The sequence below is a fragment of the Artibeus jamaicensis genome, unplaced genomic scaffold (assembly GCF_021234435.1).
Source record: "Artibeus jamaicensis isolate MK-2021 breed Jamaican fruit bat unplaced genomic scaffold, CSHL_Jam_final contig_944, whole genome shotgun sequence".
NCBI lineage: Eukaryota > Metazoa > Chordata > Mammalia > Chiroptera > Phyllostomidae > Artibeus > Artibeus jamaicensis.
The window spans coordinates 432,958-454,724 of record NW_026522020.1 but is presented as its reverse complement, the minus strand read 5'-3'; the positions used below and the strand labels follow the sequence as shown (position 1 = coordinate 454,724).

Genomic DNA, 21,767 nt, shown 5'->3' with positions numbered 1-21,767 from the left:
CGTGAAACATGAAGGGACATCACACAGCTGTTTAAAGTGCGATACTGCATGAAAGGGTGTCCATGAGAAGTGAAAAGAGCAGGTAACAATGGTACGTGATGAAATCCTGTGTGATCGAGGAAAAAAATGTTCATTTTAACCGAATAATCGCTTGGTTGAGGGTGTAAAGTTTAGTGAGAGGAGAGAAGGAATCCTGTCTTCAGTAATCTCAGCTGGAATCTTATCTGCCACCTGAGGGAGGGAGGGGCACCCCAGGAAACCCAGCTGAAGCAAAGTGGAAAGGGCCTGAACAGCCAAGGTGGGGGCTGGGGGCCGTGTGGGAAGGGGTGTGTGGAGACAAGGCTTAAAATGCCCAATGTTTATGAATGAGTTATCCTGAAGGGAGTCTACTTCTCTGGGGAGGGACTGAGACTAGAACCTCCTGGTCCTATGGGGTGAAGGGAGCAGGCAGACCAGGGCCGTTGGAGAGCGGGGCCGGCAGGGGGGGCACTTGGCTCCTGGAGCGGCTTGCGCATGTTACTGGATTTGAGGGTCTGGTGGGCAACACCTCTGTCTTGTCGAGGCCCCTGGCAGCCAGGACTAACGTAAGCACCAGCTCAGGGCCGTACTGAATGAAAGACAGAAGAGGGCAAGGCCAAGATTGGGGTGAGGGCCAGACAGCAAAAATGTGGGGGTTCCCACGGGCACACTCCCCAGGAAGTGAGGCCCTAGAAACTGCGTACCCACCTCAAGGTTGTCAAGCCTGACTTCACAGCTGCAAGTCCTGCTTTCTGGCTAGTTCAGAGTTTCTCCTTTAAATGTAAACATTATTTTTAAGGAGGCTCCAGCCCAGGGAAGTCTTGGTCTGCTTAACTGCTCTCAGTGGGCATGTGCAACTTTAGAGCGTTTGACAAGAATCCACTTCAGAGGAATTTGCATTTTTTCAGAAAGCTTTCAATAGAGGGCCTAGCGATGGAGCCTGTGAATGAGTCTTTCTGTGTGTGCTGCTCCGCGTGAATAGTACGGGAGTAGTGAGGGAAAGGACACACACTGCATTCCGGGCCCCCCCACGCCCCCGCAGCTGTGGCTGAGGGGGTGGGAGAAGGCACGCTTGCCAAGAGCAGGGAGGATTCTGGGATGTGTGTGTGGAGTCTCTCGGGCAGGTTTCCAGGGAGCTGGTTTGCATGAGGTAAACACGCATCCTGATTCCCAACACCAAGGCCACCGTTCCACGCCCTGCAGCCTCCTCTTGCCTCCAGGATGTGGTCTCATGGGAAGGGGCTGAGTACGGTGGGGGAGGGAGAAGCTTCCTCCACTCTTCTAGGTTCTTCAGGTCTAATAATCAAATAGACCTGAGGCAGATTCACAAGGGAAAATGACCAAATTTAACTACATTTATACGTTTGGGAAGCCCACATACATGAGAATCAGAGACCCCACCGACCTGGGAGGCTCAGAGACAGAAAGGGGAAGTGAAGTATGTAGCTGAGCAAGGGGTGAGGTCAGGCACCTGGAGAGTCAGACGGCAGAAAGGTCATTCAAAGGACAATAAGAAGAGCGGATGTCCAGTAATTAGAAGTTCGCTTTGCTTTATAAAAAGCCTATAAAAAGTTATCTCTGGTAATAACTGTGATTGTGGACAAGGTCCCAAATTTAAGTTCATTAAGGGAGAAGGAAATGTTTCTTGTGAACCCGCAGGGTCTGTTAGCCTTCAGCTCAGAAGAACGCACATGCCCAAGTGGCCCATCTTGGGGAGGCCTGCCCCGAACTCCTTTGGAGCCCACGGCAGCGTCGGCAGGGGTGAAGCCTGGCTGTTTGCTTTTTCTGTGGGGTTCAGCCCCACGTGCAGACCCCTTGTCCATCCCTTCTCACTTCAGTGGGGGCCCATGGGGGCTGCAGCACAGTCCTCACTGCCAGTTCTCTATGTGTGTACTGGGGCCAGAGCTGAGCATCCGGATGGGTAACTTCGGGGTGCCCCTGGGAGGCAGTCGCATGCATGGGCCATCATTTCAGGTGAGTTTGCTCTAAGACCAGCCTATATACTAGACCAAGAACTTACCCTTGAGTTTTGAAATTAAGTAACCAAATAAGGTAATGAAATGGACAACCACCTAGTAGAACAAAATACCTCCTTACGTGGCCTCCTTCCCCTTGAGAAATCTTACACTACACCCCACACTTTCTTCTTTCTGTCTTTTCTTCCCTCCCTCCTTCTCTCCTTCTGTCCCTCTCTTCCTTTTTTCCAAGCCAAGCAAAGTATTACTGACTTTGCTCTAGCTGCCGGTGCTGTACTAGGAGTCGGCGATGTTTGAGTGAACAATACGTTCAAGAGATCCCTGGCCGGTAGAGCTTACAGGCTAGAGGAGGGAGATGGGACGTGAATACTCACCATAAGCAGTAAGTAAACTTTAGAGCACGTAGCAGGTATCAAGGGCCATGGGGGAGAGAAGTGTGTGGGGTGTGCAGTTGAAGCAGGGTGGTCAGGGTGAACGTCATTAAGGACATTTCGACCAAGAGTTGAAGGCCAATGCAGGGGAGAAAGAGCAACTTTTCCTTCCACCCTTCTAAGTGGAAGGAGCTTCTATAATAACTGGGGCTTCTATAATAAAAGATTAATACGAGAAAAATCATGCAAACTTATTTGAAATAACCTTTATGGGACATGGGAGCCTTCATAAAGAAACTGATGACCTAAAGAAGCTGTTAAACCTGAGCATTTTGACGCTAGTTTGATGATGATTGGGAAGTTGTGAGGAAATGTGGTAGGACATTAGGACACTCCTTTCTTCTGGATGCTGGTGGGGCGGGGGCGGGGGTGCCTCTCACATGGGAAGGGCACAGAGTCCATCCTGTACCTGCAGTGCCTCAAATTCCATCAGCTTAAGGCAGCCATGTGTGAAGTGGGGAAGAGCGCCAGGTGCAGCCCTGGCCAGCCCAGAGGCCTAGTGGGGAGGTGTAGAGAGCAGGACCAATAAAATGGCATTGGTCTGCTCAGGATGGCATAAAGTATATAAAACACAAGAGTCACTCATGTCAGTCAAGAGGGCTGCCACTCAGCCATCACACTTTGGTTCAAGAAGAAAACTACCTAAGTCAGAGCAGACACACCTGGCAAGGAGACACACTAAGATATCTGCACATGTGACCAGAACAGCCATGTCTGCAGAGTGGGACCACCCATGGATAGGCTCCTGGGGAAATTCCCCACTTGCCATCAGGGGTGCCAAGATACCAATTAAGAGACCTAGAAGGGTGGAGCACACTACTCTTAAGGGTATAACTGAGGCAGGCTCCAGACCAGGGCTGAGATAGCTGAACTCCACACCCGAGCGCTGCTCCACGCCATGCTGATCTCCCTTGGCATTCTCGCCGGAGCCTCTGCCCTGCTGGACTGAGCACTTCATCTGCCCACTGCCCACCTGGCTCCAGAGATTCTTCCTTGAAAGATGCCGACAACTCCTGTGCCCACTGTGCTCTCAGACCTGCAGACCGAGACCCTGGGATTCAGGTTCATTATCCCCCACTGATTGCTCTGTGTGTGTTGCATTCCTCTTAGATTGTTAGCGTGTGAAGAGGATAGTGATGTACGTTGATGGTCTACTCTGAGTGACCCTGCATTCAATAAAAGCTGAGTGAACAGCACAGTTACCGTGTGTGGCTCTGGTCTCCTCCTTGGCGCCGGGCTGCTCAGCAGGCGGCCAGCTGAGCAGTTGCCCTGTTGACTTAGAGGAAAGACTATATTGCAAACAGATGCTCACAACAGGAGGGCATCTGGCACTGGCCGGAAACAGCAGAGGGGTCTCTCTAGCTGGAGTGGAGCAGGCCGGCTGCACAGCAAATACAGTTAGAGAGGGAGGGAGCCTGGTAGGGACCCAGCTTTTGCTCTGAGATGGAGAGCCACTGGAGGACTCAAAAAAACTTCCTTATGGCAAATTTCATGAATAAACCGAGAAAGATTCTCTCTTTGACCTACCTGGCTCCCCTTCGCCTTGACCTTAGTCTCTGTCCTTGGCCTGTTTAGTCCCACTTCAGTGGGAATCCCGCTGGGTCAGCCTAGCCAGAGTCCTCTGCCTGTGGTGTCTGACCACCCTTGGTATCTGACCACATTCCTCACCCCTCACCCTGATCTGCTTAATTAAGGGTCCTGTCAAGTTGCTTAAGCCAGGACCCCCGCCCAGACCACCATGTTCCCTCGTAATAATTTTCCATCCACGGACCCACCCAGCCCTAATTAACGTGCCAGGAAAAGGAGCTAAGTATCTTCAGTGAGAGCGAGACTGGCCAGAGGCAGCAGCCATGGGCCCTTCCATCCAGACCTGCAGGACAGGACGGAAAGTGACCCCACTCCTTCCCCACTCTAGAAGTCACTATTTTTCTCTGGGAGGCTGGCATCGCAGAAGGGGTTCCGGTCACTCCAGGGGCACCCTCTCCCAATCTACTAGCACCTGTTAGGAAAGGAAATCCTGGGATTGGGAGGTGGTGGTGGGCTCTGGGTTCTTGGTACCTGGCCTGGCCCACCTGCCCAATCACACCTGCGCTGTGGCTTCCTGCCTCCCCAAGGGTCGTCCCGCTGGTTCTTAGGCTGAACAGCGTTTAGAGGCGCAATAGGTCGCATGGGCTCTGTGCACTCCCTTCCCTGAGTTCAGGGTTGCCCGCCCCCATTCATATCCCCTGGCCTTTACAGCTGCCTTAGGCGCTCTGGACCTCCAGCATGCAGCATTGCCTGTCTATGCCTGCAGTCTTCCTTTCTAGGGTGGCCAGAAGTGCAGGGGAATTAACCACCCGCCTCCCAGCAGCCTTTAACCACTGACAGGCTGGGTATGTAAATCAGCCCTCTTGGAATTGTTCTGAGCCCTGTGTTCTGCTTCTTAAAATCGCCCCAGCAGAATTAGGTTTCAGTGGCTCTCAGTGGCCACTGTGACTATCCTTCCTCTTATGTTTCTCACATCTCTTCCCTATCCTGTGTTCTGGGATCACCTTGAACTAAGTAAGACCCTGCCTCAGCTGCTCAGGAACTGGGCCCTGGCCAGGTGCAGCTAGGTCACCAGGACAGACCACAGACCGCAGACCGCAGGCTGCAGGCCATGCCTTGCTGGGCCCCTGTGCCTCCCCCATCACAAGTACAGCTGAATGAAGCCATGTCCCAGAGACGAGTGTTCGGGGCACAGGGCCTCTCCTCTGCAAGGTGCGGGCCTGGAAAGGAGCCAGCACCTTCCTCCTGTCCCCACCCACTGGGATTAACTCCCGCTGGGAAGCAGAGCTGACTGGTTGTGTGGTGTTGACTGAAGTTGTAAAGTTGTATCATTTCTGCTTTTAGAACGGGGAAATTGGACACAGGTCGTTCTGTGAGTGTGTGTAGAGAAAGTTGCCTTCACTTGGGTCTGTGGCCTCCAACAGGAATGGCAGGATCCCACCCCAGTTTATTTGGGGCTCAGGAAGTCACCAAGCCACCCCCGCCCTCTTACGTCCCTTACCAAGTTCTTTGCCAAGCCCAACTTTCCTGTCTCCGGGTAAAACACACTCTAGAAACAGAATTCTTTTGGTGTTACTGTTCTATTTTGGTGACAAGAGAGATCCCTGATGGAAACTGGATCTGTAAGAAAAATAAAACCGAGGCATTGGCTGACACAGTACTTCACGACACCGGAATTCGGGCGGCTCTGCGGTTTTACCACCTCATGGGTGACAGGTGAGCAGCTAAGGTCGTCCAGTGGGAAAAGTTGTTATTTGGGATGCAAATGTCTTCCATTTCTGCATCCACTCTTCCTTCTTCCAAACTCAGGACAGGACACAGGGACACTTTGGCTTCCCTTCAGGCTGAACCCCACTTGTGCAAAGTGCTGGCTCTGTCCCACACTGCACCCCACCCCACCCTGCCCGCCACCCAGCAGCTAAGATGGAGCATCGGTCCCCAAAAGCTGGGCTGTGGTGGGGAGTTTTGTTCCATTCAGTGCCCACAAGGAGAGGGGAAGCAGCCTCTTGCTTTTGGTGCCCCATTATTCACTGGTGGGATGCTGAGAGGGGCACTAAGCTTTAGGAAAGAAAATTCTAGAAATATCTTTTCCCACAGAGTAGACTTTGCCACGGTCATCAGGTGGGTTTTCACTGTGGACTGAGAAGGACCCCAAACTGCCTGTCTAACAGGGCCTGAGAGCTGAGCCGACAAAACTCAGGATGACTCAGTGCACTCCAACAAGGCGCTGCCCGCCCCCCACATACTGACTCGCCCAGTGGCTCCCTCAGGCGGTGAAGCCGACAGGTCTGCACATTGAGGTTCATCCTGCACTGGCCAGATGCACGTCACCTTCAAAACCACTCTTGCCAGTTGTAGAGGGCGCTGCTGGCTGCTCCCCCGCCGATCCACTCTCACTTATTTCCTGGCAGGGCCCCATTTAATCTGGCTGCTCCCTTGCCCAGCCTTGTCCCGGAGAGAAGTGACCCCAGCCCCAGCCAGAAGGAGAGCGAAGATGTATCTAGATGGATCTACGCCAGCCATGATGGTTCAACCCCTGTGCTATTAATTTCCTTAAGAAGGGGCATGAGACCCAGTTCAGGGGCATGCCACCCCGGTGAGAGAGCAGGTGGTCTGGGGAAGGGTGCTCCTGGGAGGAGTTTCTTAACTTAGAGAGAGACAAAAGGAAGAGGTGGCCTTCTCCCTGCTTTTGGATGTCATGATATGAGGCTGTGATTCTGGAAACTTCTCCAGCCATCTGCCCCCAGGAGGGACTAGCCTGCCCTCTGCTGAGGGTGTCAGAACAGAAAGCTGGAAAAATCCCTCCGCATCTCTGACAATGCTGTTGACTTGAACTTGCGCTGACACTTCCCAGCTGTCCTCCTGGTGTGTGAGATAATTTCCTCACCACTGTTTTGAATTGGATTTCCTGGAATTTATACCAGGTAATCAAACTCATAATCCACTTATCAAATCAATCTTAAAATGCCTCCCAGCATTTAGAAACCTACCAATTCACGGGTTCTGGAACCTGCCCCAGGCCCGGAAATACTGAACGTTGAAGGGGGACAAGGCCCAAGCCTGCCTGCTCCCAGACCCTGAGCTCGCACTGCGGGCTCTGCCGTCGGGAGACTCTAGAACGAAACACTTTCTCCACGTGGCCAGTTGGCACCGGCCACCCAGGCCTTACAACCAGGCCCCACACACCCCTCACCTACTCCTCACAACTTCCCCCTCTTCAGAGCTGACACTGACTCTCCCAGTGTCCCCTGACACCCCGCTACCAGGAGCAGCTCTGACTCCAAAGCCAGTGCCTTCCCACCACCGCCACGCGATAACGGCAGCTAGACTCTGGAGCTGGCCAGCTCTGTCCTCCAAGAACCTCTCCTCGTACTGGAAGGCACTGCGATCGTCCTTATTTACAGATGAGAAACCAGAGGCCCCCGCCAGCTGTGTATGTATCTCCTGAAGCTCCAGGAGTGCCGTCTCTTTGTCCCTTGGTCGGGCAGCTGAGCCCTGGAGCAGGTGCTGAGCCCTCACTGGAATTTATTTTCTGGGTTGGGCTTTTGAGGTGCTTTGAGCAATTGCTCCCACCGAGTGCCCTCCTGTGGCCACGCCCTGTCTTCCTCTGTGACTGGTGGTGGTCTGGGGGTCATTGAAAGGCTGCCGTGATCTCCTCACTTCCCCTACTGTCACTTACGAGGCACTCACTGTGGGTGGGTTTGACAGTGGGTACGACTGTGGGTGCCCTTGGTGTCTGCCCAGACCCCCTTCCTGGGCCGGAGCATTCTTCGTTCAGCTCCCGTGAGTTGTGAACGTTGGCTGCTAAGGACTAGGGGTGCCCCTTACCCCAGAGACTTGTCTTCAGCCAAATGGGAGTGTTTTTCCATAAAGATAGGCACCCCCTATCCCCAGTCCTATTGCCAATGCTGAATGACAGAGGGGCACAAAAAAAGCCAACCCTCTTGCTTCAAGGTGAGACCATTCTATAGTATAATTCAGAGCCCCCGTGGCATCGGGCTGAGGCTGGACATCAACTAACCTAGTCTTTGCTCTGCTCCTTCCCTTGACCTCTCTTCCCTCCTCCAGACACTTTTTTTCTCAGTAAGTCCAGTGCACTCCAATCCCTGTCTGAGGCTCTGCTTCTAGGGAGCCCAGCCCAAGACAGGGGAGGTGTGACGATGCCGTGGGAGGCCTGCGCCCTGCCCTCACAGATCTCGCGGTTGTGCACAGGGGCATCGTACATACAAAACCACCACCCGCAACACAGGGCGGCCTAGGCTGGAGAAACAGTGGTCTGCCAGGTGGGAGGGAGCACTGGAGGTGCCGTGGGGGAGGAGGGCTTTATGGAAGAAAGAGGACTAGGCCAGGCTGGGTGGGCGGGACTTGAAATGTTGGGAGAGGGGAAACGTTTTCTAGGCAGGAAGGAAATTCCAAGGACAGGCCCTAAGAGGGGTAGGAACGCCTGCCCTGACCTTTGCTGTCTGGTGTCTCTGACTAGGGAAACCATCCCAGGCCACTGGGGTTTGGGGAACTCTGTCCCAACAATCCCAGTGGTGGATCTAGCATTGTCCAAGAGCACCCAGGGCTGCTTGAGAGAGACCATCCTGAGTCCAAGAAGGATCCAGTCCATTCTCAAGCCACCCATGAGAGGCGGGGGGGGGGCGCTCTGCAAAGACTTCCCCCTTCAGAGGGGACAGACACCCCATCAGCCCTGCATGTAGGGCTGGCAAGTCACTGGGCCTGAGGACTCCTGCAAAAAAGACCATGGGCACGAAGGGGGCCTGCGTACCTGCTGGACTGTGAGCCAGGGGGTTGTTCACAAGGACTCAATGATGTGGTAGGCGGCTCCCAGGGCCCCCAGAGCCACAGCCGCAGTCCCGAGAGCTTGGAGCACGTGAATTACGATGACTGGAGTGCTTTCTTGCAGGTCTTCTGTAAAGCAAGTGGAAAGACCACCGGTTGGGGGGGCTGGGCTTTAGTGCCTGTCTCTGGGGAAGGGAAAATTGTGGGGTTCCCTCAGGACTGCAGGAATACCCACGTCCCCACTACCGACCGTCCTCTCTAGGGGGCAGAACGCTCCCCACCCCTTCCGATCAGACCCTATCACACATAGGACCCCCAGGGCCTGAGGATGGGCTGGTCTGGGGCGCCGGCTCCCCTGGACATTTGGGGAGCCACGTCGCAAAGGTGGGCAAGGCCACTGTGTGCCAGGCTCTGTGCTAAACACCTCACGCCCCGGGTCCCCCCCAGGTCTCAGCAACCCTGAGAGGGAGGCTCTGCGGCGGAGCCCCACCTGGAATGAAGGCTCCGAGGAGACATGCTACACCCTCCACAGGACGAGGACAGTGCATGGCAATGACCAGGAGCAGGGCTTCCACAAATGCAAAATCCACTTTGATAGAAATCGCACTACAGTAGTGGGAGTCCTTACTTACTGTGAGTGTGTACTTTCAACATCCCACTCTACTGAGAGAGGCACAGGTTACGGCAGCAGGTGCTCAAGTCTGAGCAGGGTGGGTCTTCCCCAGCTGGACCGGACCCCTGCCATCCTTCCGCCTCCCTTTCCTTGTTCTGAGCCTTGCCTTTGTCTCCTCCTCTGTCTAGAATGCTGCCCCTTTAACATAAGCCACAGATGATCCTCAGATCCTTCTAGACGTGGCTGACATGACACGGGCCCCCTGGGGCCTGGTGCAGGAGTGATGAGCACCCTGTTCTCCTGAAGCTCTTTGAACCCCTCCTGTAGGACATGGGTTCCCTGGCTCGCATCTTGGTTTCTAAATGGACACGTCTTCACTGACCACACAGACTGTACAGCTTTTAAGGGTAGAGTTCCCTGTTCTGGTTTCCCTCCTAGTACCTAGCATCCTGTGCAGATTAGGTTTTCCTACCTGTTGGGTTTAAAGGGCCAGGAACCTGTGGCACAACTTGATACCATATGGACAGAAACGCTGAGTGTGTGTGAGGACGGCCAATAATGAGTGGCGGGCAGGTCCTTCCTGACCCACTTCCCCAGCTGTAGAGTGTTTTTAGGGCTAGGCGTGTTCTGCCAACACCCCTGGGTTTGCTTCTCTCCATAGGTGTAAGAGGTGGTGCTTTGTGACTGATGATGGACAGGAGAGGGGATCTGGTGGGGGAGGGGCTGGGAAGAAGGGCAGGAGGAAGGTGGGGGATGGGTGGGCTCTGTTCTTGGGTTGGGGTATGAGTTTCCCAAATGGAAAGCTTCTTCTACGGACATTGGTGAGACCCTAAGTACAGGCAGAGCTGCTTGGGCCCGGAGCTGGGGGTGGGTGGAGGCCCCTCTCCCAGCCCTGGCCCATAGCCTGGCGCCCCTGGAAAAGGTTCCACCTGGTGGTTTCCGGGAGGAGGGAGAGAAGCGCGGATACTGTGGATGCTGCTGTGGGTGGGGGCCGCCCAGCCATGGACAGACCAGCCTGGGGGCGTTGTTTCCTGGGGGTGCTGCGAGAAATACCAGAGACGCTCTTCACGGGTGGAGGAGGCCTTGCTATTACCAAGGGGGCATGTGAGTTACAATCAGTACCTGCGACTAAATTGCAGGGGAAATTCACAGGCAGGCCAAGAACCCAAAGCTCTGGGATGTGGTGTGGCCATGGAAAGAGGCCGACAGCCAAACAGAGCATCTGATTCTGAACTGCCGAGTGATGTGGCATTTATGAAGGACTGTGAGGCGTGTGCCTGAGAAAGGAGGGTGCCCACGGGGAAAAGGAAAATGAACCGCCCCCGGGGGCGAAGCAATTCGGGGTAAGGAAGAAAATCAGCACTGGTCCGTGCAGGTGGGGGACCCTGGTGGGGCGGGTCTGCTCAGAAAGGGCCGTGCCAAAGCCTAGGCTGTGGCCACCTGGGGTGCAGGGGAAAGGCTCTCCTCTTGGCCTAGGAGTCTGCAGAGGGAGTTACACGTGACTGTGCTGCAGGCCAGCCTGGGCAGAGCCTGGCCCTGGGAACCGTCCGCCCCGAGGGCCCCGCCCTGCACGAGCTCCAGAACCTGTAGAAGGTGAGGAGGCTTGGGATTCCTCTCCCTGGCATGGTCGGCCAGGCCCGAGGCAGAAGGACATCGAAGATGCGGCTGTGGCACAGGCCCAGACGACGCCAGCAAGCAGAGCTGCCGGGACAAGTGGTGCAGGAACAGAAGGGGCGCGGGACCTGCCGCGTTGGAGGCCCTGGTGGACGGAAAAGGAGAGAGATGAGGGACCCAGCTGCCGCCAGGAGGCGAGGGAGAGCCTGGACGACACCAGAGAGAAACGAACTGTGTGGGACACGGTGGCTTTACAGACCGCTGCTACCTGGGGGCGATCGGAACAACGATGCACCGGCTTACACCTGTCTGCGGCTGCGCACTGCCCACCACCCCCGGCTCGTGCGACTGTCAGAGCAACCCTGTGAAGCGGAACGCCGTCACTCTCAGCTTACGGACGAGAAACGGAGGCTCGGGAATGTGAGGAGGTGCCTTAGAGCGAGTGGTGGAAGACGTGGGCCCAGGATTTCTAACTCTCAATTCAGTGCTCTCTCGGGAATTCACAGGAAGTGGTGGCAGCAGAGCACCGCCCACCCCCGAGAGGCCGTGCTGCGACCCCCAACCTGGAGCTGCCACGCTCTGTGTCCGTGGGGTTTGCTGGTTCATCTGAAGACGCCCACTGCTTGAGTTTACACTCCGTGAATACCTTCCCAGACTTATCCCCCTTTGTCCTCCTGCGCAGTGGGTCCCGGAGGAACTCCGAGATGGCGCAGAATTCCCTCCCCTGGGGGCTACTTGGGTCCTGGCTTCCTGAGGGAACTGTCGGTTCTTCCAACCAAGGCTCCGGGAAGCCCGTGACCAGCCTTGGCAAATTCAGCACCCCTTCTGCTTCGATATGCCCAGGACGGAGGTTCTTCCTGGACTGTGGAAGGAAGAGATTCTAACCGCAAGACTCTTTCTTGGTTCTGCTTTTAGTTAAATTTTTTGAAATGGACCTGTAATTCCCACATTCAGTGGTTTTGTTGTGTACTCACAATGGTGTGCAATTATCATCACTAATTCCAAAATATTTTCATTTTCCACCCAAGCAACTCTGTACCCATGGCCGTCACTGCCGATCCCCCATCTTCCCAGTTCCTGGCAATGGATCTGCCTGTTCTGGGCAGTTCAGAAATGGAATCCTACAGCGTGTGGGCTTTCGGGGGCACCGGCTTCCTTCACTTGCCCGACGCCTCTGAGGTCCCTCCACGTTGCAGCATCAGCCTGTCACCTCTCTGTTGCCCAACGTGGTCCGTGGCACGGCCGAACCACCTGCTGTCGATCCGTTTGTTGGCTGATGGATGCGGAGTTGTCTTCACTTTTTGGCTCTTGTGAATAATGCTGCTGTGACCCTTCCTGTACAAGCTCTTGTCCAGACAGATATTGTTCACTTCCTTGGATATATACCCAGGAGTAGAACTGCTGGGTCCTGGGCTAAGGCCACGGCTCGCCCTTCGAGGAACTGCCAGACTTTTCTGCAGCAGCCGCACCTTTTTACATTCCCTCTAGCAGGGCATGAAGACTCCAGGACCTCCACGGCCTCGCCAACCCTTGCCATGGTCCATTTTTGATGACAGATCGTAGTCATTCCAGTGGAAGGCGTGTGCTTTCCTGAGTGACGATACTTTCTGCACACACAAGATTTGGACTTCAGAAAGTGGCCCCCTTTAAAGACCCCCATTCCTTACTGCCAGCATTCGCTCTCACTGTGGCTCCAAAGGAGGATGGATGTGCCTTTGGCAGAAGAAGGGTAGGCATCCTTCCTGAAGAGCCATCATGCTTTGTCTCTTCCCTGGGGCAGATTGGGAGTGGAGGTATGTGTGGTGGAGTAACACTTGAAACCATTTCCAGGTGTTAAGAAGGGATGGATTCCTAGCCACAGAAATACTGAGACACGGCGATTGTATTGTCCACACCAGCCCAGCGGGACGGGCTGTGGCCTGGGGAGCGCAGCCTGCTCAGGACCACGGAGCCCTGGGCACTGGCTCCCGGCAGATCCAGGAGCAGCTCAGAGAAGGTGCTCTTTCCAGGGAGACCCTCAGGCCTCTCGGGATCAGAAGGGGAGGGCCGCGGTTCAGAGCGAGGGGTCTGGAGTCAGAACCTACCCAGCTCCCTGCAGTGCTGCCAGTGCCTGCTTGAGAGCGAGCTGTTTGATTTGGGCCTCACTTTCCTCATCTATAAAACGGAGATGTTGATACTGGCTTGTCCTTCATAAGACTGTTAAATGAGGAAATTAACATAGATGGCTGAGCTGGGTGCTGGGTGCGCAGTACATGCCGGGTGTAGGCGTGAGTTAGCTGTTACCATCAGTAGCAGTAGTAGGGATGTTAACCTGCCCACCTCCTGAACTCCCCTTGAATTCCCGCTCCACACCCTGATGCCTGTTCAGGCTCTGGCTACCCAGAGAGATGGGGGACCACTTTTCCTGGACAGCCGTTCCATCGTCAGACAGAACTAATTGTGGAGACTTTTTAATGTTGAGCAGAGAAATCTGCCCCTGTCTTCCACAGGTAAGGTTGCCAGATTTAGCACCTGAAAACACAGGATGCCCACGCAATATTTGGGACACCCTTATACTAAAATTTTTTAAAAATCATGTGTTGTTGATCTGAAATTCATATATAATTGGGTGTTCACTGGCAACCCTGTTCATGGGCCCTTAGACAGACATCGGAGGACAACATGGAAAAAGTCTACTCACATCTTCCACCTGACAGACAGATTTCCTCCAGCTCCTTCCACCAAATCTCGGACACCAAATGGCTCTTGCACCTCCCCCCCCCCCCTCGTCCGCCATCAACCTGGACTTTCTTCTTCGAATTAGATTGTAAGCATCTTTTACAGCCGGATGAGGACAGAATAAAGCGGTATGACCACCGCCCCCGCCCTGAACCATGTAATTCTACTAACACGTCCTTGGTGTTTGTTTCTGAGCGGTTGCGTGGCGCCCGGTTCCTAACCGAGAGTGTTCCCACCGAGCCACGTTCAGTGTGCGTGGCTGCCTTCTTCAGTGAGACTGAGCTTGGTGAGGAATGAGAACACCCAGGAATATTGGTCTCTTGGGTAAAAACAAAACCAAAAACTGCCCCCACACTCCACCAGCACGGTTCCAGAATACATGTTAGCCACGAATCACTACCCCACAGAAACCGGCTTCTGGGGTAATAACCCCGGGACTCCAGCAGCAGAAAGGCTGGAACTGCTGAGCTAGAAACCTGCCCACCTGTTTTCCTGGATGCAGAGGATGCTTTTGTGCCGCTGTTCTGAGACAGCAGGCCCTGAGCTGACCGCCTGGCTTCAGGAACTGCAAGGGCCTGGCACACAGGCTGCTGCTGGGGTGTGGACCCCGAGCTGGGCTGCTGCTGTGGGGTGGACCCCGAGCTGGGCTGCTGCTGGGGTGTGGACCCCGAGCTGGGCTGCTGCTGAGGGCTGCAGTTGGAGCTGGGCTGCCGCTGGGGGGGGCTAGAGTCAGAACTGCTGTGCTGTGAGGTGGAGCCTCGGCGTCTGGACTCTGCCTTCTTCTTTTTGCCCTTCTTCATGGTGGGTCCTCCGGGCCTAAACCTGGACCTACATGGAGCTGCCTAATTGCCCGGCTCCCTCCTGGAGGGGCCGTTTGCCCCTGCCCTGGGGGAACGCTCTGGCCTTGGGCTGGACCCAGGTGCCACAAAGAAAGGTCACCCACACCCCTCCTGTGAGGTCATAAAAGCCAGGGTGACTCCTATGGCAGCGCCCTGGGGAAAGTTCTCTCCGGTGACACTAGCCTGCTGTCCTCCCCCTTCCCTGGATACTGGGAGGGGCAGGGGGCAGCTGCCAGAGTCCTCATGGACGTGGGCCAAGCCTGGCCGTGGGGCCTGTGACAACTGGGAGCCCATGATTCTGGGACTGGAGGGCCTCCTTCACGCCCCTCGCTGGTGTGTTCCCAGCCCCCGTGTGCCACTCAGCTCCCTCCTGCTTTCCACATACCAAAAACCAAATACCAAAAACAAACCCCCAAGGCTACTTCCCTATGCATTCTGTGTTTTAGGTGACTTTACTATCGATTTGAGGGTCCATGGAAAGCCCACGGCCTCCTCTCTCCTCCACTGTTCCCCCAGATTACTTTACATAAAATAGCTCCCCTGTTCTTCTAAAACCTTCCCTCCCCCACAGTGGGAAGGGCCTGGGGCGGGGTCTCCAACTCGGATAAGAATGCTAGCATTTGGCAAAAGAATTCCTCCTAACCACATAATAGCTCTTTGGGAAACCACATTTTTCTCAAATTCATTGCACCAGCCACGAACAGACTACCTTTCAAACACCAAACGTGCCTAGTCAATTAGACTATGAATCTTTCTCAAAATTAACAGTGTGATTTTTCTTTTTAGGCTGGGAGAGAAAAAAAACACTTTTAAGAGACAACCTTAAACCTCACATCTGACTCCAACATAAAATGTGTTCACATTAGAAGACTCTACTTCTGCCACTGACGCACCAGGAGGTGGGTGAGTATCCCATCGTTAACCCCTGGCCTCTGGGGGTCCCACTCCCTCCCCAGGGTCAGGTTTAGGGCAGACCTAGTGAGGAGCAATCCACACGCAAGCCCAGACGTGGTGTGAGCTGTCAGATGACAGGCAACGCCTTAGTGGTTCCAGAGCCCGAAAAGACCTTGTGATGACCCTCTTTCTGCAGAGGAGAAACTGAGGTTCAAGGTTAAACTACTTTTTCAAAGTCTCACAGCTGGTGGGGAGGGGGTTGGGGCAGGATTGAATTGGCTAAATTCTTGTTCAGGGCTCTTTTTCTGACTCCAGAAGGCAACAAGGAGTCAGATAATTATATTGGCCTTAAAATTAATCACTTAAAAAAATACCTTGAGTGAGAGGATTGAAGGGAAAGAAGGCAGGAAGGACAAGAAGTGGAAAGAAGCCCAGATCAGCAAATCTGGGTTGAATTTGGTTGAGCCCGGCTGTGAAGAGGTTCAGGGACCAGAGGGGGCTACAGGAAGGTGGCAACTCCCTGAAGTCAAGAGCAATGGCTCCCCGGGGGGACTCACTTTACTTATTTATTTTTTAAGATTTTATTTATTTTTAGACAGAAGGGAAGGGAGGGAGAAGGGGAGGGAAACATCAACATGTGGTTGCCTCTTGAGTGCCCCTTACTGGGGACCTGGCCTGCAACCCAGGCACGTGCCCCGACTGGGAATCGAACGGCAACCCTTTGGTTAACAGACCAGCGCTCAATCCACTGAGCCACACCAGCCAGGGCAGGACTCACTTTAGAATCAGAGAGACTGGAACCCAGTCAGGACCCCTGTCCACATTTGACAGGCAGGTCACACCTCCTAAAGCATTTATCTCTGCAAAACTTGATATCAGGCACCAGTGGGCTTTTGACTGAAGGCCGCAACCTGGTGTAAGTTGGGGTTTCTCACCCTCAGTGACACTGGTTTTGGGGCCAGATAATTCTTTGTTGTGGGCCGTGCGGTGCCTTGTAGGAAGGTGAGCAGCATCCTTGGCCTCTGCCCACAAGATGCCAGCAGCAACTACGGCTCCTTCCAAGTTGTGAAATCAACAATTTCTACAGACATTGGTAAATATCAATGTGTGTGTGAAAGAGAGAGAGAAGAGAGGAGAGAACAGAGTTGCCCGTGGCCGAGAACCACTGTTGAAATGAATCATACAGGTTCAGACGCACACGGGTGGATGTCCTGGTGCTAATGAAAGGAGTGTTCCGTATTGCATTCCACACAGGGCAGGGCACAGAGAGCAGGTCTCTGCTCCCTAGGAGAACACTGGAGGAAACACAGAGGGCCAGGCTCTGGGAGGAGTGGGAGTTTTTCTATGGCAATGGAGAACATACGTATGGGTTCTTTAGTGAGAATGGTCCCGAGGTGTGGGGGTGGGGATGGGGTGGGGACTTGTGGAGTAACAGGGACGGCCAGAAGGACAGTTCTTTGCTAGAACATCTTCCACACCCGCTGCCTTCGGAACACAGTTTCCTAGCCTGAAGTCTGACTCCTCTGTTGAAGTCGCAGCCCACGGTCCCAGGTCTATTTTGCCCATGTCTGGCTCTAGCCTGCCATGAGCACCAGAAGTCTGGTGAACGCGCCTTACTCCCCTGCACTTGTGGAAGCCCTCCCCTCCTGCATCCCACCCCCTCCCCCTCTGCCTTCCATATCCATCTCCCGGGAACCCATCTGCTCAAAAGCCTTTCTCCAGATCTTTAACTGGAAGCCATGCCTCCCTCTCTGAGCCCAGATTACAGTCTGCCCAGAGCGAGAAAGGCTTCTACCCTTGTCTTCCCTTGCGGTCCCCTCTCCCAGACTGGAGACCGTGAAGAGCCAAAAGTCCAGAGAAAGGGCTCAGTGTAAGCTGCTTGAAGGCGAGGGTAGAAAGCAGACAAAGACAAGATGGAGACAAGGTAGATACACTGTGCCTCCTCACACAACTATAAGAAGGAAAACAACAAATTTAAAAACAAAAAACAGTCAGAACTGACAGAAAATCAAACTGTATGGAAGTCTGACAACCAAGTAGATAAAGAAGAAACACTCACTCAGACCAGTAGGAGGGTCAGAGACAGGCAGCTGGGTGGAGAGGACTGGCGGCAAGGCTGCCAGCCGCTGGCGGAGAGGGCGGTCCCAATTCCCATGCAGATGAACTGGGAGGAACAGCTGGGGAGCAAGACCTTGTAACCCAGAGCTCCAGCTTGGGGAAATAAAGCCTCGAACCACTGACTGAAAACACCTGTGGGGGTTGAGGGGGCAGCAGGAGAAACTCTCAGCCTCACAGGAAAGTTCGTTGGAGAGACCCACAGGGTCCTAGAATGTACACAAGCCCACCCAGGAATCAGCACCAGAAGGGCCCACTTTGATTGTGGGAAGCAGGGGAAGTGACTGAAATCCGGCAGAGAACGGAGCAAGCACCATTGTTCCTTCTCAGACCCCTCCCCCACATACAGCATCACAACGCAACTCTGTGGGTTGCCCCGCCCTGGTGAACGCCTAAGGCCCCACCCCTTACTATGCAACAGGTGCACTGAGCAAAAAAAAAAAAGGCCCACCCAAATGAAAGAACAGATCAAAGCTCCATAAAAAATAAAACTAAGCAATGAAAAGATAGCCAACCAATCAGATACATAGTTCAAAATACTGGTGATCAGGATGCTCACAGAAATAGTTGGTTATGGTCACAAAATAGAGGAAAAAGTAAAGGCTATGAAAAGTGAAATAAAGGAAAATGTACAGGGAATCAACAGTGACGGGAGGGAAACTGGGACTCAAAACAACAGTTTGGAGCAGAAGGAAGAAATAAACATTCGACTATAACAGAATGAAGAAAAAGGAATTAAAAAAAAAAAACAAGGAGAGGCTTAGGAACTTCCAGGACAATGTTAAACATTCCAACATCCAAATCATAGGCATGCCAGAAGGAGAAGAGCAAGAGCGAGAAGTTGAAAGCCCATTTGAAAAAATAATGAGAGAGAACTTCCCCAATCTGGCAAAGGAAATAGACTTCCAGGAAGTCGAGGAAGCTCAGACAGTCCCAAAGAAGTTGGACCCAAGGAAGCACACACCAAGGCACATCGTAATTACATTACCCAAGATTAAAAAGGAGAGAATCTTAAAAGCAGCAAGAGGAAAGGAGTTACCCACAAGAGAGTTCCCATTAGACTATCAGCTGATTTCTCAAAAAAAACCTTTGCAGGCAGAAGAGGCTGGAAGGAAGTATTTAAAGTCATGAAAGGACTTACATCCAAGATGACTATCAACAAAGCTTTCATTTAGAATGGAAGGGCAGATAAGGTGCTTCCCTGATAAGGTCAAGTTAAAGGAGTTCATCATCACCCTGCCCTTATTATATGAAATGTTAAAGGGACTTATCTAAGACAAAGAAGATCAAATATATGAATAGTAGAAGGACAAGAAACTCACAACTATCAACAACCAAACCTAAAAACAAAAACGAAAACAAAAATGAACTACTCAAACAACTAGAACAGGAACAGAATCACAGAAATGGAGATCACATGGAGGTTATCAGTGGGGAGGGGGAGGAGGGGAATGGTATTGGGGAGAAGGTGCAGAGAATAAGTAGCATAAATGGTAGGTACAAAATAGACAGGGGGAGGTTAAGAACAGTATAGGAAATGTAGAAGCCAAAGAACTTATATGTATGACCCATGGACATGAAGTAAGGGGAGGGGGTGTGGGTGGGAGGGGGGATAGAGAGCAGAGGGGGATAAATGGAGGGGGAAATGGGACAACTATAATAGCATAATCAATAAAATATATTTTAAAAACTTTTTTAAAAATGAAAAAAAATAAAGCAGACAAAGAAAGTGCGTAACTATCGAAGACAGGGTGGGTGTGGATGAGGGGGACACGGTACCCCGGAGACTGCATCGCTAAGGGGTTGTTTTCAAAGACAGTCTGGGGTCTCCTGGCCTTGGCTGAGGACCGCGGCTGGAACAGCCCATAGTCAAGGGCTTTCCCAATCAGGCATGGCAATCATGGGGAAGTCCTGTGGACCCTTTCAGAGAGTGAGCAGAACGAGTGTAAGGGGATGCAAAGCTAGGTCATCAGCACAGAGTCCTGACTTGGCTGGCCCTCCGGGTCCCTCCTGGGCACCCAGAACAAGTGTGTCAACATTTGTCCTGAAGCTAGCATCTTAGAACTGGGTGTTACCTCAGACGCCAGCTGGCCCTTGGCCTCTACGTGTCTGGGGGGCTACTACCCAGAGGGGACAACTTGCTCTGGTCACCAGCAGAAAAGTGGCAGAGCCCCTGGGCACCTGGCTTTGGACTGCCCCACACAGACTTCTCCCCCCCCGCTGCCGCGGAGCGTCCGGAGATGGAAGGTACTGCGCGTTCATTTGAGAGCCTACTGCTCTGGACCTTAGACCCCACGTGAACTGTCTGGGGCAACGGACCCAGATTCCTTGATGGGAAAGGTCCCGAGGGCTGTGAGGAAGAACCGGGCATCAGCCGGCATCAGCTCTAAAACAGTGTCTCCCTCCTGAGAGGGCTGTGGTGAGGGTTGGATGAGAGACACCCTTAGAACAGTGCCTGGCACACACTGGGCTTTGATTGGAGTTACGGTTCCCTTGGGATTACGGAGCCTGAAGAACCAAGCAGGGAACAAACGGCCATGGAGAAGAGGGGAGGGTCTGGGCCTGCCAACCCCCAAATCTGTGCCTTACGAGGGCTGGTTCCCAGCAGTGAGCAAGGGGGCAAGGGGCTCCGGGGAAATTAAGTGAACTCGAACACCCTTGGCCCCAAACTGCCCGGTGAGCGCCCTTGGGGACAGAAATCTAGTTCATCTTTACTCAGACGGTGTAAGTGAAAACGGAGGAGAGGGGCCGTGACATCAGGGACCTGTCCTCCCCTGTGACCAGCAGGGTCAGGGCATAGGCCTCCCTCCGTATTTGAAGTTCGACCCCCGGAGACGCCCGCGGCAGCCTGGCGCCCCCACCCCTCGCCTTCCGGCCCCTCACCATCCGTCTGAGTCTGTCGATCCACTAGGTGGACGCAGCCTCGGGCCGGGACATTGTGCGCTCCGCTGGCGGCGCGCTGGACGTCCAGGGTCCCCTCGGGGCGGCTGGGGCTGAACACGGCCGTGTGCACCTCCACGGCGGGGCTGTGCGGCGCGAAGGCGCTGCACAGCAGGGTTTCCATGAGGCGGCGTGCCTCGGCCTCCTCGTCCCGCCGCGGCTGCACCACGATCCCGACCAGCGCGGCGGGCGGGCCGCGGTGCGGGGCGTGCACCTGCTGCAGGAGCAGCTGCAGCCGCGGGAGCTGCGAGCGCAGCGCGGACGCGCGGCACAGGACCAGGAGCAGCTGGGCGCCGGGCTCCGGCGGCTCCGGAGACTGCGGTGGGTCCCGGCCTCCAGACGCCGGGTCCTCCGCGGTCCCGGGCCCGGGGGCCCGGGGCGAAGCCCGAGCTGCCTCTGGCTCACACTCACGCGGGTCCTCATCCTTGAGCTTGTGATCCGGCAGCTTCTGGGTGGAGCGTTTGGACTTGGCGGCCGGGCAGTCGGAGCCATTCGAAGACCTGTCGCCCGAGCGCTTGCGACGCCGTCTGGAGCCGTTGTTGGAGCTGCTGTGACCGCTTGTGGCTCGGATGGACGAAGGACCGGCCGGCCTGTTTGTTGGGCCCTGCTCCAGAATGTCCTGCAGGGTCAGGCACGGCTCGTCCCGCTGCCAGAGCCCGCCCAGCAGCAGCACCTGGCCGTGGCCCTGCACGGTCTGGGCGGGAGCCTGCTGCTGGGGCTGGGCCTTGCCGCCCTCCGGAGCCTGGGAGGGCTGCCCCTTAGGCTCCATGTCCGCCCCGCTCCCTTGCACCTCTGGGCTGGGCCTTCCTTAGCCAAGGGTAAAGCTGCCCTTCCCTGGAGCATGTCACAATAGCCCCCCTGCACCCTACCTCTGGGTCCTGTTGCCACTAAGAGTCTCTGTGCTCTCTCTGTTCCTTGGAAATGTTCCAACGTAGATAGGGAAGTTGCTTCTGGTGCTGGTGTAATGTCGGTGTGTTTGGTTTCTCTACCACTTTGTATGTCCTTGGTGTCAAGACCTTTTGGCCTGTGGTTGGACTTTTATGCCTACATCTCCAAGTAAAACAGATTTTCGTGGAACCAGGGCATTTAAAAGGCAGTGGGTCCGGATGCTCACAGCACCTGGAACATGTGACCAGTCGGGAGGACCACAGAGGCTGATTCTAGATGGCTGCAGTCTGGGAGCCAGGGCCTCCCCAGGGTCCCCCCCTGCCCTCTGGGAGGGCGATCTGGAGCCAGAGTCCCAGGCTGTTGTAAACAGACGGGGCTGCAGGAGGCTGCAGGGGTGGGGGGTGTCCCT

At 54.4% G+C, this 21,767-nt stretch overlaps 1 protein-coding gene across 1 annotated transcript; it reads right to left on the bottom strand.

Moving 5' to 3' along the window:
• Positions 1 to 5,188: 5,188 nt before the first annotated feature.
• On the bottom strand, positions 5,189 to 21,239 carry SPATA3 (spermatogenesis associated 3). The gene is made up of 4 exons (XM_037152179.2): positions 20,882 to 21,239; positions 10,935 to 11,109; positions 8,724 to 8,866; positions 5,189 to 5,572 (listed from the first exon to the last, which is right to left on the bottom strand). The coding sequence occupies exons 1-3, from the start codon at positions 21,237 to 21,239 to the stop codon at positions 8,761 to 8,763; spliced, it is 639 nt and encodes a 212-aa protein (XP_037008074.2). The 3' UTR covers positions 5,189 to 5,572; positions 8,724 to 8,760.
• Positions 21,240 to 21,767: the final 528 nt, after the last annotated feature.

Excerpts from the sequence above, each read along its gene's own strand:
- SPATA3 (XM_037152179.2), bottom strand. The coding sequence starts at position 21,239 with ATGGAGCCTAAGGGGCAGCCCTCCCAGGCTCCGGAGGGCGGCAAGGCC. Across the intron at positions 11,110-20,881 it reads GCTCAAGGATGAGGACCCGC|GGCCTCCAACGCGGCAGGTC; the intron begins GTGAGTGTGAGC and ends TCCGTCCACCAG. Across the intron at positions 8,867-10,934 it reads AGCCTCCTCACCTTCTACAG|AAGACCTGCAAGAAAGCACT; the intron begins GTTCTGGAGCTC and ends CTTGCTTTACAG.